At 35.8% G+C, this 16,166-nt stretch overlaps 1 protein-coding gene across 1 annotated transcript in view; it reads left to right on the top strand.

Moving 5' to 3' along the window:
• Window positions 1–7,822: 7,822 nt before the first annotated feature.
• ASB17 (ankyrin repeat and SOCS box containing 17) overlaps window positions 7,823–16,166 on the top strand; it is a 9,938-nt gene continuing 1,594 nt past the window's right edge. Inside the window, exons 1-2 of the mRNA XM_003784219.1 lie at window positions 7,823–8,352; window positions 14,823–15,102. Coding sequence (XP_003784267.1) covers window positions 7,952–8,352; window positions 14,823–15,102 — 681 coding nt within the window. The 5' untranslated portion in view covers window positions 7,823–7,951. The remainder of the gene's footprint in view (window positions 8,353–14,822; window positions 15,103–16,166) is intronic.

The raw sequence follows: 16,166 nt of genomic DNA on the forward strand, positions 1-16,166 counted from the left end.
GTCAGGCACATCACACCCAGTTGTATTTAAAGATAGCTTCACTCTGAATTATAACAGAAAAGTCTCTGAAGTCATTACTTTCCATCTATGGAAGAAAAGGGAAAAATAATTTTATTATTAATACTGGAAAAATGGTTCCTGGATCTATAACAGTCCACTAACTTTATCTTTGTATAATAGTTTCCTCTGAAAATCCAAAAATTAGTTGGTTAATGGTAATAATGAAAATTTGTACTTAATGATTATCTATAAAGGGGACAAAAGTTTTTTGAAGTCTAGAAATATAAATGGGAGAAGGGAGGGTGAGGGGAGGGGTAGGAGGTGGGTGGGCCGAGGGAGGGTGATTGGTGGGGTCACTTCTATGATTTATCTTGCAAGGGTACAAGCGAATCTTTCTAAAAGCAGAGTATGAATTTCTTAATAACTAAGAAAATGACATGAAGGCTACATTAACCAGTTTGATGAGAGTATTTCAAATTGTATATGAAAACACAACACTGTACCCCATGATTGCATTAATGTACACAGCTATGATTTAATTTAAAAAACAACTTATTAAAAAAAAGAAATATAAATCTGTGAAAACATGTAAAGTCATCTCAGAAGAAACATAGTTTTAAAAAAAAGGTCTTGCCTATGTTTAGTAGATCCAGCGAAAGATGCACAAAACATTCTTTTTAGGCCACTAATACCTTCTCACCTGACATGTTTATAACACTGAGGGGGTTAGTAAAACCTTCTCACCACGTACCTTTTATAACAGTGAGGAGGTCCCCTAACTACAGCAGCTTGGCATTTGGGTAAGAGGCAGAGCAGGAAGGCCGTTCTCACCTTTCTCTCTCCCTTCTTCCCCAACCTAGGAAGGTCACTCTCTGGCCTTCTCCTTCTTCTCTTCTGTATGTGACAAGTGTCCTGCCCATATCCAGAGGGAAGGAATGTCACACAGGAACACCCAGAATCTGAACAAACAGCCTTGCTAAGTTCCCCTGGTTCACCGTCATTGAACCATACCCTCTGTCCATCACCCTTCTACATACCTGCCCATGAGAACATACAGGTTTTCCTGCTTCTTTGCTTTTTATTTCTGAAGGCTCTTGTTTTACTTAAAACTTATATTAAATAACTTTGTATGCTTTTCTCTTGGTACTCTCTCTTTTGTTATAAGGGTCTCCAGCCATGAGAACTTGTTATGGGTAACAAAAAGATATTATTATACTTTTCTACCCCATACTATATATATTATTTTAAAGTATTTGCTGAATATTTCTTAGTCCAAAAACAGAGCTCAAGGCTACAAATAAAGAACATTTAGAAAACTATAAAAATATGTCAAATTATAAATTATGATTGTAGTTTCAGTAAAACTCAGAAGGAAATATGTAATCTTAAACATTTTTTATTAAACTGAACTAGAGACAAAAAGGAGGAAAATTAGTAGTCATGAATCTATTAAAAAGCTAAAAAAATAGGAAAAGGAAATGATAACAATAAAAACAGAAAACCAAATATTAGTGAAAGAAAACTGTAGACTTTTCTTACGCTCCAGCCTGCCTAATCTCTTTTCATTTCCTTTTTCGGTCTCAAGGCATTTTCATAAGCTAGTTCCTCAACTTATAATGATATCCCCTCTCTTCTTTTCATTATACTTACTAATTCTTTAGTAGTTTAAACAATGTTCTTCATGGAAGTTTCCTTGACATCCATTCAGGTAATCCTTCTTGTATGTGTCCTGGCACTCTGCCCCTTCCTGCACATAACTTGTTGACAACCCTTCTCCCTCAACAGACTGGAAGTTCCACAAGAACAGGGGCCATGTCTAACTATTTTATCACCAAGCCTCTACACCCAAGAGAGGGGTCTGCATAGAATGGGGGCAGGAAATATTAGTTTTAGTTGAATACATGAGTGAATAATACATGAGTTCAGCATGTATAGAAGGATTCGTGTAAGAAAATATAATCAAATGCACACTTTTCCAGAAATTTGAATCCACAAATAAAAAAGAACCAAAATATACGAAATTAAGAATGGGGAAGGGGAAATAACAGATGCTGATGAGATTTTATAGAATGTCAGAGAGCTCTATGTGTAACCCTATGTAAACACTTTAAAATCTCACTTAAACCAATAATTTCCTGGAAACATATAAATAATAAAAAATGAAACAAGGAAAAAATAATGTTAACAACCAGGACAAAGTTTTTAAGTTTTACAAATATAATCTCTATAAAACTTCCTTCAAACTTTCAAAGAACAAATATAATTTTGCAAACCTACTATAATATAGCTTTTTAAACTAGATACAGCAAACATAGCACAAAAGGAGTCTTAAGAAACCCATCTCATTCATCAACATTGCAGTAAAAACACTAAAGTTACCTTGACAAAGTAAGGCTTATTTCAAGAATTCTAAAAGGGTAGAAGATTTAAGAGAATACTAGAACATCTACAGTGGAGAAAAACCATAATATGCTATCAACAGATGTTTGAAATAGGACATTTCATCACATGTAGCACATGTTCCTGATAAAACTAATTCAGTAATTAGAATTAGCTAAGATCATAGTTAATAGTAACACAGAAGAAAGAGAGTAGAAGGCACAGAGGTCCCTTTACCTCTGTCCTCTGGTTGTTCAGATTATTTGTTTCCTTCACCCCTGTCTTCAGCTGACCGGTAGTGGCTACGTAAAGTACTGTGTGACGAAGTCTCAAGCTTATTCTAGGCTCCGCTGGAAACAGTACTAAGGTCCACAGCTGCCACGGATCTTGTTTAGGTGCTCTGAAAGCATTTCCTTTACAGGCACAGGGAAGCAAGGAAGCCCCCAGCAACAATTATCTAACACTGGCTTGAAATTTCTAGACAATCCAATAAATAAGGCAGGAAACGAAAACGTGATCTGTAACTTCTGCACACAGAGTCAAAATTATATTTATTTTTAGATGATACTACTTTACAACTAGAAGTAAAAGAAAAAAACTGAGAAAAGATTAAAGCTAATAAGAGAGTCTTAGTTAAGTTCATCTCAAAAAGCCTTACATAGCTCAATAGAACAGAGAGATAGGAAAAGAGTCTGTCAGCCTTTATGTCCTCATAATTCCAGAACACTGACCATGGTGGAATATTTAAGGTATCAAATAAAGACATTAGACCTTAGATTTTGGTATTAAAAAGGCTAAAATATTCACGCACTTATATGCTTCTGTGAGAAACCGTAAGTATTTCCAGTATGCTCAATATAAACCATGTGTGTGTTTATTTTAAAAATTTAACCATAATACTGATATTTTGTTATCCCTGCATCTTCTAGCAACAATTGACTAACCTGGAGGGTAGACATGGTCCCAAGGAAAACTCAAACATAAGTTGGCCAAGGCTGTGACTCAAAATAGCCTAGCTCAAAAATTTGAGTTGAAGTTCAGTTTAAAAAGTGAACAAGTTATGTTGAACAAGTTACGCTGAATTTGAGTAGATGCTGCAAGGTAGAGAAGAGTGTAACCAACTGTTTCTCTGTGCAAGTCTGAGTCCTGAGGGAGACAAAATTATGAGTCTAAGTGTTTCCTGAGGACTTTCTCAATTCATGAATAGAACAGCAAAAATTCAGTTTGGAAAAATTCAGTAAGCCATATGTACATTCAAGGTACTCTTTAAAACTAAGAACTATTACAATGCATTTGAAATGTTGTATAATATATACATGTACTTTCCAGTCTGCCTTTGGAAATATACACTCATCCTACCCATACTTCAAAAACATCAAGAAATCTCTCTGTTTTCACTTTATCTTCTTTTACAACGCTAGAGATGGACAGTACTGAGAGTGGCAAAGCCTGGGGAAGGGGCTAACACATGTTGACTATTCCTCCTCCAAAATGCCTGGAGGCAGAAGTGTTTTGAATTTTGGATTTTTTAAATTTTGGAATATTTGCATGCATATATATATATATATATATAATGATATATCTTAGTTATAGAATCTGAGCCAAAACACAGAATTCACTTGTTTCACATCTACCTTATACACATAGCCTAATTTTATACAGTATTTATAACAGTTTTGTGCATGAAACAAAGTTATATCCATCGAACCATCAGAAAACAAAGGTGTTGGGGGCCTAATGCAGCCAGACAAACACTTCCCCCTCCTTCTTTCCTCCTAAGGCAAAGATACAAAGTATCTGGAGAGCTCACGCCCTAGAAGTTCTCACCAAAAGACCCTAAGCATGCCCACCCCCATAAAAGGGTCTCTAACTGTCCCCCACCCCCAGTGCAGACACCATCTCCACATTGCCCAGGTGGGTCACGCTTCCCTTTCTGTAAACCTGGCCTGAACATCTATCTCCTCTGCGGCCTCATCTCTGGGCACCACTGTTTACATCTTTTAGTCAGGTGTGGAATATTCCACTGTGACATGGCATTAGTGCTCACAAAGTTTCAGATTTGGGAGCATTTCAGATTTTGAATTTTTAAATTAAGGATGCTCAACCTGCATAAATTTTATAGAGTGGAGAGAATTTTTCAAGCTTAATAATTTTATATAATTATGTAAAAACTACACTACTGAACCCGAGAGGTCATTCGTATCTATTGACATCCGTTTTGTAGTTTGCTGATGTCATACAAATGTGTGGCTCACTGTACAGCTCATCTCTGGAAAGCGTGTTTAGCCCACTGAGCTTGGCCCCGCGCCTCTCCTTAGGCAGGGGCTCCCTCTCAGGGGCGCGGTGCTGGGGTGCTGAACCCTTGGAACTTCCCCAGTTTTTAAATCACGGCTCTCAGATGCTCTTGATATGAACCCCACTTCACAAAATGTAGCTAGGCCCAGCCAGGTTATAGGCTTAGGCATCTGATAAAAATGAATTACTTCAAGGATTCGTTAGTAATAATGATTACAAGTGTAAGCCTGTCAGATAACCTAGGTTTGAAATGACCTTACCTAAAGGAAGAACTGAGTGGCAATTTTAGGCAGCATTTGGGACCAATACAACTTCTGGCCTACTCCCAAAACATAAAGGCCAAATGCCATCCATGCTTAAGTTATTCAATCTTAAATACTGAAAAGAACAAGTAAGATATTTAGTTGAAACTCCCTATATCTCTATCATTAGCATATAATACATGAAACACAAACATATACAATATATGTAATAACACTCTTTTAAAGACAGGCTATTTGCTAAAAGTATGAAATATATTTGCAGTGCCATTAGACGTCTGATCGTTTTGCTGAGTGCTTTCCATGAATATGAAATGTTAAGCTCTACTTGGCACAGACGTTACAAGCTGTAACAAAGCCTGAGGCAGCTGAGCACAAAGAGAACAGTAACTACGGACCCAGCCTTGGGGTGAGTCACCGCTACTAACTAGCTGTACAACCTCTGGCAACTGGCTTCACCAATCTAAATCTCAGGTTTTCAACCATTAAATGGGGGATACTAATAGAGAATTATGAATATTAAATGAGAAAAACCATGTAAAACACCTGCATAAGTACACAAGAACTCCATATCTTAGCCAGTAGAGTACGTAAATTAATCTTGTTCTATGTTTACTATTAGTAGTGGCTATCATTTTTCTTAAAAAATTAAACAATCAATACAGTAACAATTTTTGACTTATGTTCTGGTTATTATGTTCAAAGTGAACATGACTTGTTTTTATGATTATAAAAGATACGTACAGAATTCAAATTATAAATAAAAGTACAAAAAAGGAAAAAAAATCAATCAAATTTTCACCTCCAGAGATTTATGTTCATTACCTTAATGTATATTCTGAAACACTTCTTTTTCCCAAAGCAAGATTAACCTATTATCTGTTTACCTTTAGGTTTTGGACATATAATTGCAGAGGTCTTGTTTTATGACCTATAATAAGCTGTCCACAAAAATGGAAAAGTATGGCTCGGCACCTGTAGCTCAAGCAGCTAAGGCTCCAGCTACATATACCAGAGCTGGAAGGTTCAAATCCACCCTGGGTCTGCTAAATGATGACAACTGCAACCAAAAAATAGCCAGACGTTGTGGCAGGAACCTATAGTCTCAGCTACTTGGGAGGTTAAGGCAAGAGAATCACTTAAGCCCAGGAGTTAGAGGTTGCGGTGAGCTGTGACGCCATAACATTCTACCCATGGTGACAGCTTGAGGCTTTGTCTCAAAAAACAAACAAACAACAACAACAAAAAAAAAAAAAAACAAGAAAAGATAGCTTTCTCTTCTTGGACAATCAGGTGAAAGTAGATGGGAATCCTCTATCCCAGTCCTCCTGGGGTTTAAATCCCAACTTTACCACTCACTGGACAGATGATCTTGAGCAAGTCAGACTTAAGCTGTATATCTCAGTTTCCTTATCCGTGAAGTTGTAAGAATCGAAGGAGTTATTATCTAAAGCACTTACAACAGTGCCTAATACATAGACAATACATAAGAGTTAGTATTATTACATATGGTTGTACAAAGGCACCCATATATCAATATAAATAGCAGCTCAAGAAACCAGTTGTTTATGTTATTCCATTTATATAAAAATAAGCATATAAAAATTATCTTTTTACATATATATACCCACATAAGCTTAACAATATTTGAAAAACCATATATAAGACTACTAACATGATTATCTCGGGGAGAGATTTTCACTGCTCTATAATGTTTCAATCTTTCATGATTTTTATATGTTATAGTAAGAAATAAATAGAAAACGTGAAAACTGTTCCATTGAAAAATTATATTTTTAAGCTGGGAAAATTAAAAAGAAAAAATAGAGGAAAAATGTGAAACTCTTGGTTTTCAGAAAGATGACAGTGCTTATTTAATTTATAATAATTAGGTCATATACTAGAGAAGTGGAGTTTAGAGCAGTGGTTCTCAACCTTCCTAATGCTGCGGCCCTTTAATACAGTTCCTATCGGTCATGACCCACAGGTTGAGAACCCCTGGTTTAGAGCTTAGAGAATTAAATCCAATATTAGTGGATATATATTATAGCAAATCTAAGGTTATAATTTCCTCTTACTGAAGACATGTCATTCATATGATATAAAGAACATGTGCAAAAGGAGAACAAAAATATTTAAGTGCCTTTAAAAATGCTAAATACATATTCCCAAAGTTATGAAGACTGATCTCTATGAGTGATATAGAAAGGTACCTGAAACATCAAATACTAAAAAATGATAAAAACAACTGTAACCCATTTGCTTTTTATTTTACTGGCGCAAAGCTGTTACATAAGCTTGAAGTATTTTTAATGCCCAAGCTGTATATATTCTGCCTGGTTTATGCAGAAATAATGTATATAAATTTTTAAAACAAAGTTTCTAAATTTTGTTTGACATTGTATGAAATACTTTCTCTCTGGGAATAAATATAGTGCCTATTGGCAAGTTATCCAAACTACCTAAGTCTCAATTTCCTCAACTAGAAAATACAGGAAATAATCTGTGAAGATGAAGTGAGAACAAACAGTATTCATGCAAAACCTAAGAACAGCAGCCCTGGAGCTTTCCATTCTAGCTGTCATTATCTGTGTATAAGACAGCATAAAAAGAATAATCAATCTATTTACTAGTATCATTTAGTCTAATGTATATATGGACTGTGCTTTTAGTGCTTAAGAAAGATGTGTGTATAAAAACTAGATTGAGCTGAATTTTTAGAAAGTTAAAAAAATTGTATCTTAGCCCTCATGCATGCCATTTCTATCCCATATGTCTCTCTCTTAAATGTCACCAGTTACACACAATACCCAACCTGCTGACCTATGCTGATGACAGGTGTCCACCTTTGTGATGTCATCCAGTACTTCATGGTAGTAGTTCATATATTTCAGGCTACAGTTAAAAAGACACTTCCTGTTTGTGGAGTACAGCCCACCACATTATCAAAATATGTAACTGAAGGATTACAGTATGCCAACCTCTGATTTTGTTTCTATATTGCTGTTTTAGTAGCAATGAGCAAATCTTCTAAATTATGCCGTAAGACTTCTTGTCCAAGAAGCAATATATTCTGCAATCTCCTTGACAAAATTGTTAAAAGACCTTCCTTGCAGTTTTTGGGTCAGTGGGGATATCACTGTTATGAACCAAGGATTTACAGAACGCTGGCAAAAATTCTGAGGTACGTTGACTTGGATGGGTTTGACATACTGCTTACAGATTATATTACATTTGTGGAAAAATCAGGATATCATTTTGAACTAAATTTTAACCTTGAATTTACTGAAATATGTGTGAATACCATTCTGTACTGGGTTTTTGCCAGAAAAGGTAATCCTGACTTTGTGGAATTGCTTCTCAAGAAGACAAAAGACTATGTTCAAGACAGAAGTTGTAACCTGGCACTGATATGGAGGTAATAATCTCATATACTTTCATCATAGAAGGAGAATATTTATCTTTAGAGAATTACAGTACTTCTTTTTTAAAATTAATATGTATAGTGACTACATACTACTAAGGAATCCTTACTGAATTTCTCATTCACTTGTTCACCTCTTCCTTCTTATGCCTTCAATGTTTACCCATGCATGCATTGCTATGGACCAATAAATTATTGGTGCTTCTGCTACATATACCTCTCATGTTAGTGCTAAGGGTAATGTCAGAAAACTTAGGTTTCTTTAAATAAGGACATTGTTTTGCATTAATACTGTGATTTTTTTTTTTTGAGACAGTCTCACTTTGTGACCCTCAAGTAGAGTGTCACAGCATCACAGCTCACAGCAACTTCAAATTCATGGGCTCAAGCAATCTTCTTGACTCAGCCTCCCAAGTAGCTGAGACTAACAGGTGCCACAATACCTGGGTATTTTTAGAGATGGGGGTCTTGCCTTTGCTCAGGCTGGTCTTGAACTCCTGAGCTCAAGCCATCCACCTGCCTCAGCCTCCCAGAGAATCCTGAGACCCTGTATTAATGGTCTGTGTATAGTACAATTGAGATTATAGACATATCTTACCTTATAATACTTATTAAACACAGTATTTCCCTATTTATGTGTTAAACATTTATAAATTTGACTCTAAATTCTCGAGAATTAACCACAATAAAACTGGAGTATATTAAAGACCCCAATTTAGCCTGAACAAGTGGGTCTACATAATGAGCAGCAGTGAGGATCTTCTGAAGATATCTTCTCCACTAGAACCTCTTTGTAGAGTCTGTAACATAGACTAAAGACTAAGTTACCTATTCTGCACTAATGCCACTTATTCTTTGCTTTTAAAGTCTTATTAGTCTTATTACAATGAATGTACATTTGTTTATTCATTTAATAAAATATTTATGGATCACCTTACTACACAGGCAATACTGTATTAGGCACAATGACAGGAGAATGTGCCCGCAATGAAAAAGAAAACAGATGACATCAGTTAAAGACTAATTTAGGTTCTGGCTAAAGCAGAATTGTTTTCTGGACTATATTCCTCAATGATTATTCAAGTACATGAAACAATAGCTGTGGTTTGGGAATATCAGCAAATAAAAGTTCCAAAAAGCACTATTTAAAGTAGCCATTATATTTGTGACTATAGCAGAGGTCAGTAGTTTCTAAAAGTGTCGCTAGCTGGCTTAGAAAAGCCTCTACACAGCCCCAGCAGGCCCATGAGGAAAGGAAAATAAAGGGAAACAGAGGAGAGAGGGTAAGCAAAAAGAACTTTAAAAGGAGGCAAAGAGGAAAAACCTGGAAGGAAAGTGAAAGGGAGACGAACACAGCGCCACTGACAACTGTCCTCAGAGGTAGTTTTAAAATTAATAGATTTTGACTCAGATGCATCCAGAAACTAAAACTCATTACAGGCCAATTCTACTTACCACAAAATCATTTGGATCTTTCACAGTCACGGAATTTGAGATTTGGATGGAGCCTCAGAATTTATTAGCAAGCTTTTACCCTGGGCGGCAGCTGCTCACAGAGCATCCCAGGTGGCCTGCATTAGTCTTTCCCTGAACAGCTCCAGGACCAGCACGTTTGGTAGTTCTTGAGGCAAGACCAGGTGCAGTAGCTCATGCCTGTAATCCTAGCTCTTTATGAGTCTGAGGCAGGTGGATGCTTGAGCTCAGGAGTTTGAAATGAGAGCAGCATGAGCAAGAGCAAGACTCCGTCTCTACTAAAAATAGAAAAACTAGCTGGGCGTTGTGGCAGGTGCCTGTAGTTGGACTACCGGGTGCAGTTGCATATGTAGTCTCAGATACAGGGGAGGCTGAGGCAGGAGAGTCACTTGAGCCCAGGAGTTTGAGGTTGCTGTGAACTGTGATGACACCACTGTACTCTAGCACCCTGATAGCAGAGTGAGACCCTGTCTCAGAAAAGAAAAAAAACTCACAAATTTATTTTATAGTTCTACAGGTCAAAATACCAAAATGAATATTACAGAGCTACAGTCGAGGTCAGCAGGTCTGGTTTCTTATGGAATCTCTCAGGGGTCATCTCCATCCTTGTCTTTGCCAGCATAGGCAATAGAGGCGGCCATCTCTGTTCCAGGGTTCATGACTCATCCTCCATCTTCAGAGCCAGCACTACAGTGTCTCCCTCATTGGCTGTTCTTTCACCATTCTCTCACAGTTATAATTCCTCTTACAATCACGCTGGGCCCACCTGAATATTCTCCCATCTCAAGATCCTTATCTTACTCATATCTGCAAAGTCCTTTTTGCTATACTGAGGGGCCATTATTCAGCCTACCCCAATGGTCATGCCACACAACCAGTATTAGATATTATGAGAGACCTACAAAGTCAGTGTTGGACACAGGAGTCTGCACTGCTAAGAGATATCCAGGTGAAGATGTGCAGTAGGCGGCCAGGTACACAGCTCCATCCTTGATGCCTCTCTCTCTTACATCTCACACCTAATCTGTTGGGACATTTGTTGGTTCTACCTGCAAATAATACACAAAATCTGGTGACCTCTACTGCTAGCACCCTGTTCCAAGCTGAGTGGTTTCCACCTTCTATCCTATTCTCAGCAAACGGGTGGATCATGCTACTCTTCTACACAAAGCCTCCAGTGAGTTACCCACTCCATTTAGAGTAAAAGGTGAGGTTCTCACAGCGATCATAGGCTCTACCTGGTGTGGCATCCCATTACTCAGAAGCCACAGTCTCCCTCATTCCTCCTTCATCACTCCAGGTGCACACTCTTGTCTCAGGGCCATCATATATCTAAATGGCTACTGGCCCATCTCCTCCTCTCCCAAATTTCACCTTTCAGTAATAACCTCTTCTACTATCCTGTTTAAAATCAAAAAATACCCTCACTGCACCTATTCACAGCACATTCTGACTTTTTATCCTGCTCTACTTTTTCTATGTTCCATGGGGCTTCTTACCTTCTCAGATATTATAAAATTTTCTTATTTGCTATGTTCATCCTATTTTTGGTTATCCCTCAGTGTAATGTGAGCAAGAAATTAGGGATCTTTATTTTGTTCACTTGTATATACTAAGTACCTAAAACAGTTCCTGCCACATAGTATACATTAAATGAATAGATTATAGTTAAAATTATGGTCAGGGATGAAAACTGCCTGAGAGTAATTGGTTAGATCTATGCACGTTTACTTAGACGTTGAGGCAGAGGAGAAGGAGTCAGTTAAAGATGGTTAAGGAGGAATAGCCAAAGAGACAGATGAAACTCAGAAAGACTGGTCTGATGGATTTAAAGGAAAACATGGTTTCAAGAAAGTTGACTGTTAAACATCACAGAGATAGAATTATTATAGAGAAGCACTGATTAAATTTTTCAGTTAGAAACCAAAGGGGAAGGAGTAGGAAAAATTCAGAAATAATTATAGCTACAAAACTGAGTCATTCTCTGCATGTCTATATGGAAATATTATGCTCCATTTCATAAGCGTATGTGACAGGTTTTCAGATACAGAGGGTTCAGTTCATTAACCTCACATTTAAAAACTAATTCTTGCCTTGCTTGCTGCACTCCATCCATATAAGTACTGTTATAATTAACTGTCAGTACAGATTAAGCAAATTTTGGTTTACAGTAACATACTCTTTAAACACAAGGATTAATCATATGTCACTTGGGTACAGATTAGACTTTCAAATCTCGTTTTAAACCTATTTGAGTTTTAGTCATGTTTCTAATATTTTTCAGTATTCATTCATTATCTTTAAAGGTAATGCCAATCTTAATATTTTAGAATCAACTAATATCTCTAAATCTTAATAATGACAACTTATATAAGTTGTCATTACAGAATATGATATATTTTGTCCCTTAAGTTGCCTGAATCCCCATATTTATAAGGCTCTTAAATATCTTCTTAAGAACTAGGAAAATGAATAAATTAAATTGCCTTAGAAAAGTTTAAATGATTGCACATCAACAAAAATCTTGTTAGGTCTGAAAGGTACAGAATAAATTCAAGAAATACACATACACACACACACACACACGCACACACACACAAAAGATGATAGCAAAATGTCGCCCTTAACAAATATCTGAGTGGCCACTAATGACCCCAGCGTTGTTCTAGGCACTTGGAGAGTAACGAACTAGGATTAAAAGTACTGCCTCTTAGGAATTTGCATTTATTTTTACAGATAATCTTGCTCAACCATTTATTTTGAAGATGAGAAAATGAAAGTTTACAGATGTTAAATACATTTTCCAAAATAAGAGCTTAATGGAATTGTATGTGCAGAGTGCCACGAGGAATAGGAGAAAGATCAGGGTATCAAAGACTTCACAGAAGAGTTTGTCGGACAATGTCTTACTACGTGAGCTGGACTTGTCCTAGAATTGACATAAAGGAGAACATATATAAAGCAAAAGAATTGTGCAATAGCTGGAGACAGTGGTGGTTTGGAAAACTGTACCTATTACTGGTCTGGAGATGATTCATCTCTCTCTCTCTCTCTCTCTATATATATATATATACACACACACACACACACATATCTATATATACATACATACATACATATACATAATATAAATATATAAACACACACATATATTTGGCAGAGTTATGAAAAAAAATCCACATCTTAATTTCTAGAATGATACTTTGAACTATACTACCCTTTAAAAAAAATTACAATATCCTGCATTTCAGAGCTTGATAAAGTTTTAGAGATAAACTAGTTGCTTGTAGTGATTTTTCAACTATATCTTAGGAGCCTCTGACAAGAGACCCACTAGGGAGAGGGCTCTAGAACCCTCAAACCTACTTCAACCAGACAAAGTCTCTTTTCTTAGTTTTATAGGATTCTTCAGATAATAAGAGTTTGGAAACAGTTCATCTAATGCGAAACATTTATTTTATATAGCTAGTTCAGGTACAGCAATCCTCCACTGCTGATTTATATGTGGGCCTAAAACATTCTTCTTAACTTAATTGGAAAACACCTATTAATCCTTCAAATCTTAGTTTCTGGATAACCTCCAGGAAATGACTGCCCTGAGTAAAGTTAAGTACCCCTCCTCAGTACTACTAGTACCCTGAGCATGTTTCTACCCTTACCATTATCACTTTGTATTGAATTACTGAATTTCATGTCTGTTTCACTAACTAGACTGTAAAAGTCAAGGACTACATCTTTCATCTCTGTGTATTTACTCTTTAGTACATTCACAACAAGTGTTAAATAAACTAGTTACAAAGGAATGGGCAAATGATTACATACATGCATGAGGAAACTGAGTCAAAGAGGCCAACTTACCCAAGATCATACAGCTAGTTAGGAAACCAAACCACAGAACCTAGAACACTTAGGTGTCCACTGTTGGAATCCCTGTCCTATGCTACCTCGCATCTTAATTACTGTATCTGTAATCCTAAAGTTCCTCCTTTGGAATAAGACTTCCTTGCTCTGCATATTTGTATAAATCCCATATTCATACTTTATATACTGTTCTGCAGAATATATTAGTATTTTAGGCCTGTCAAGAGAATTCCAGAGACAAGAATCAATAAAATTTCTCTTTCCATCATCCTAAAGACCATGTTACTTGGCAAAATTAAAGTTTGCTAATATAAAACCTCCTGCGATCAAGGACATCACAACCATGTTTACTCTACATTGACGTTGACCAACTCAATGGCAAGCAAGAGGTCTGTTAAGTGAAACAATGCTAGGTAACATAAGGAAAATTTCCTTTCTGTCATAAGAGGAAGGGCACTTCAGGAAAAAAAAAAATAAAAGATTTTGTAAGAGATAAAACTTGACTGAAGAAAAAGAAATATTCTGCCCTTGTGGGAACTGTTATGGCTCTCATTACAATTTACATTTCCTAAGCCCAGGAATACCAATTTTAATTTTATTAAGTGAAAAAAATAGAATTAAGGTAATTGCATTTATGCCTTTCTCATCTAATCTCCAAATTCAGTTCAAGCTCATGTCTGACATACAATCAAGAAGAACAAAAACAAAAAGATACCAAAATGTCACATAATTCTGTTCTGCTAATGAAGTTAAATAGGAAAAGTCCTTCCTTTTCCATTTTAGATATTCCAGAGCTACATCAGTTATATGACAGTGTCCTAATCAGTATGGATTTGTTAAATAGAATTCCTATCACTGAAAGTAAACATCGTCCACACACTCTAAATCTTCTTTATTTTGACAAGTGCATGTGTATGCCTGAGTGTGGTTTAAATGTTTAGTAGTAGTTTTCTTTTAACCTTCAGTTTAAAGTCACAGACTGAACTTTTAAGATATACATGAAGGTAAAGTTACATTTTAGGTGTTTAATAGTTAAGATAATACTATTATTTTCCCATTACTATTAGGATGGTGTTTATCACATTTCGTAATTGTATGTTCAACAAGCTTTTGTTTTGCTTGATTCACAGAACCTTCACACCAGTATACTGTCCAAGCCCACTAAGTGGCATCACACCTTTACTTTATGTAGCTCAGACAAGACAGTCTAATATCTTAAAAATACTCCTGCAATATGGAATCTTAGAAAGAGAAAAAAATCCTATCAACATTGTCTTAACAATATTGCTCTACCCTTCAAGAGTGAGAATAATGGTTGATCACGAATTGGTTGACATCCAGGAAGATGCCAAAACTTGCCTAGTGCTGTGCTCCAGAGTGCTTTCTGTCATTTCCATCGGGGAAATAGAGGTGAGCAAAACTTTTGTTTAGATTTGGGCTCAAACACTGATGAATCTTAAAATCATATTGTAAAGGAAAAATAAAGTTAAGTTTTCATCTATAGATTACATCTAGTGACAAATTAGTCATTCAATATATGCTTATCACTTAAAAATAACAGGCAAAATACAAATTATCTGGAACATTAGTCTTTAACTTCATAATTTTGTTTTATATTCATATGAATGAATTTAAAACTACTTTCACAGTTTTAGTGCTATTAAGTAGATGTACGTTATTACATTTTAATTACATAATGAATTGTGTTTATTAAGATTTCTGTCTCTTAAAAACAAAATCAGTTAAAAAATTTAATAGACCTCCTTTCCAATAGAATATTTCAAAATGAAGTTTATATGTCTCCCCACAAATGTAATCACATTTTCCCATTCAAAATTCTATAGCAAATTTTAAACATTATAAAAATATAAATAAAGGCTTAAATACTTGTTCAACTGAAAATACCTATTTCTTTGAAATGTGGTGACCTTCTCTTTCATAAGGTTTTTGGAATAAATAAAATTTAGAAAAAAATTGACCAATGTTTACCCTTCCAAATGAACTGCAAGTTTTAGCATCAAAATGTATAATGGGACTAGTAGCAAGAAATAAGTTTCTTTAAATGGAGAGGAAGTTACCCCTATAAATTAAAAAAAGTCAAACTACCAAGGATTCCAGTGGTTCCCCTAATTTTGAAGGTGTGACTTGAGAAATAAACTCCTAAGAAATTCTATAACTCTGCTGTTTTGTTTTTTTCTTTAATGCCTCTACAATGAATGTCAATGCCTGGGCCAACTGTAAGGAAAATAAATTAGTCAAATTATTTTGGCAATCCATTTTTAAAACAAAAAATAATTAATTTTTTTTGCATTTTGAAAAAATTGTTCATCCTTGTCTAGTGTTAGTCCTGCACAGTTATTCTAGAATCTATCAGTTCTTAACCAGTTCCATGAATAGTATTCCTAAGGTACCACCCTAGTGGGAAAGTCCTAGGATAAAGTAAGTTGATCAAAATTACCGGCCTGGGCTCGGCG

This window comes from Otolemur garnettii, unplaced genomic scaffold (genome assembly GCF_000181295.1).
Source record: "Otolemur garnettii isolate 467f Iridium unplaced genomic scaffold, OtoGar3 scaffold00010, whole genome shotgun sequence".
In the NCBI taxonomy this organism is placed as follows: Eukaryota; Metazoa; Chordata; class Mammalia; order Primates; family Galagidae; genus Otolemur; species Otolemur garnettii.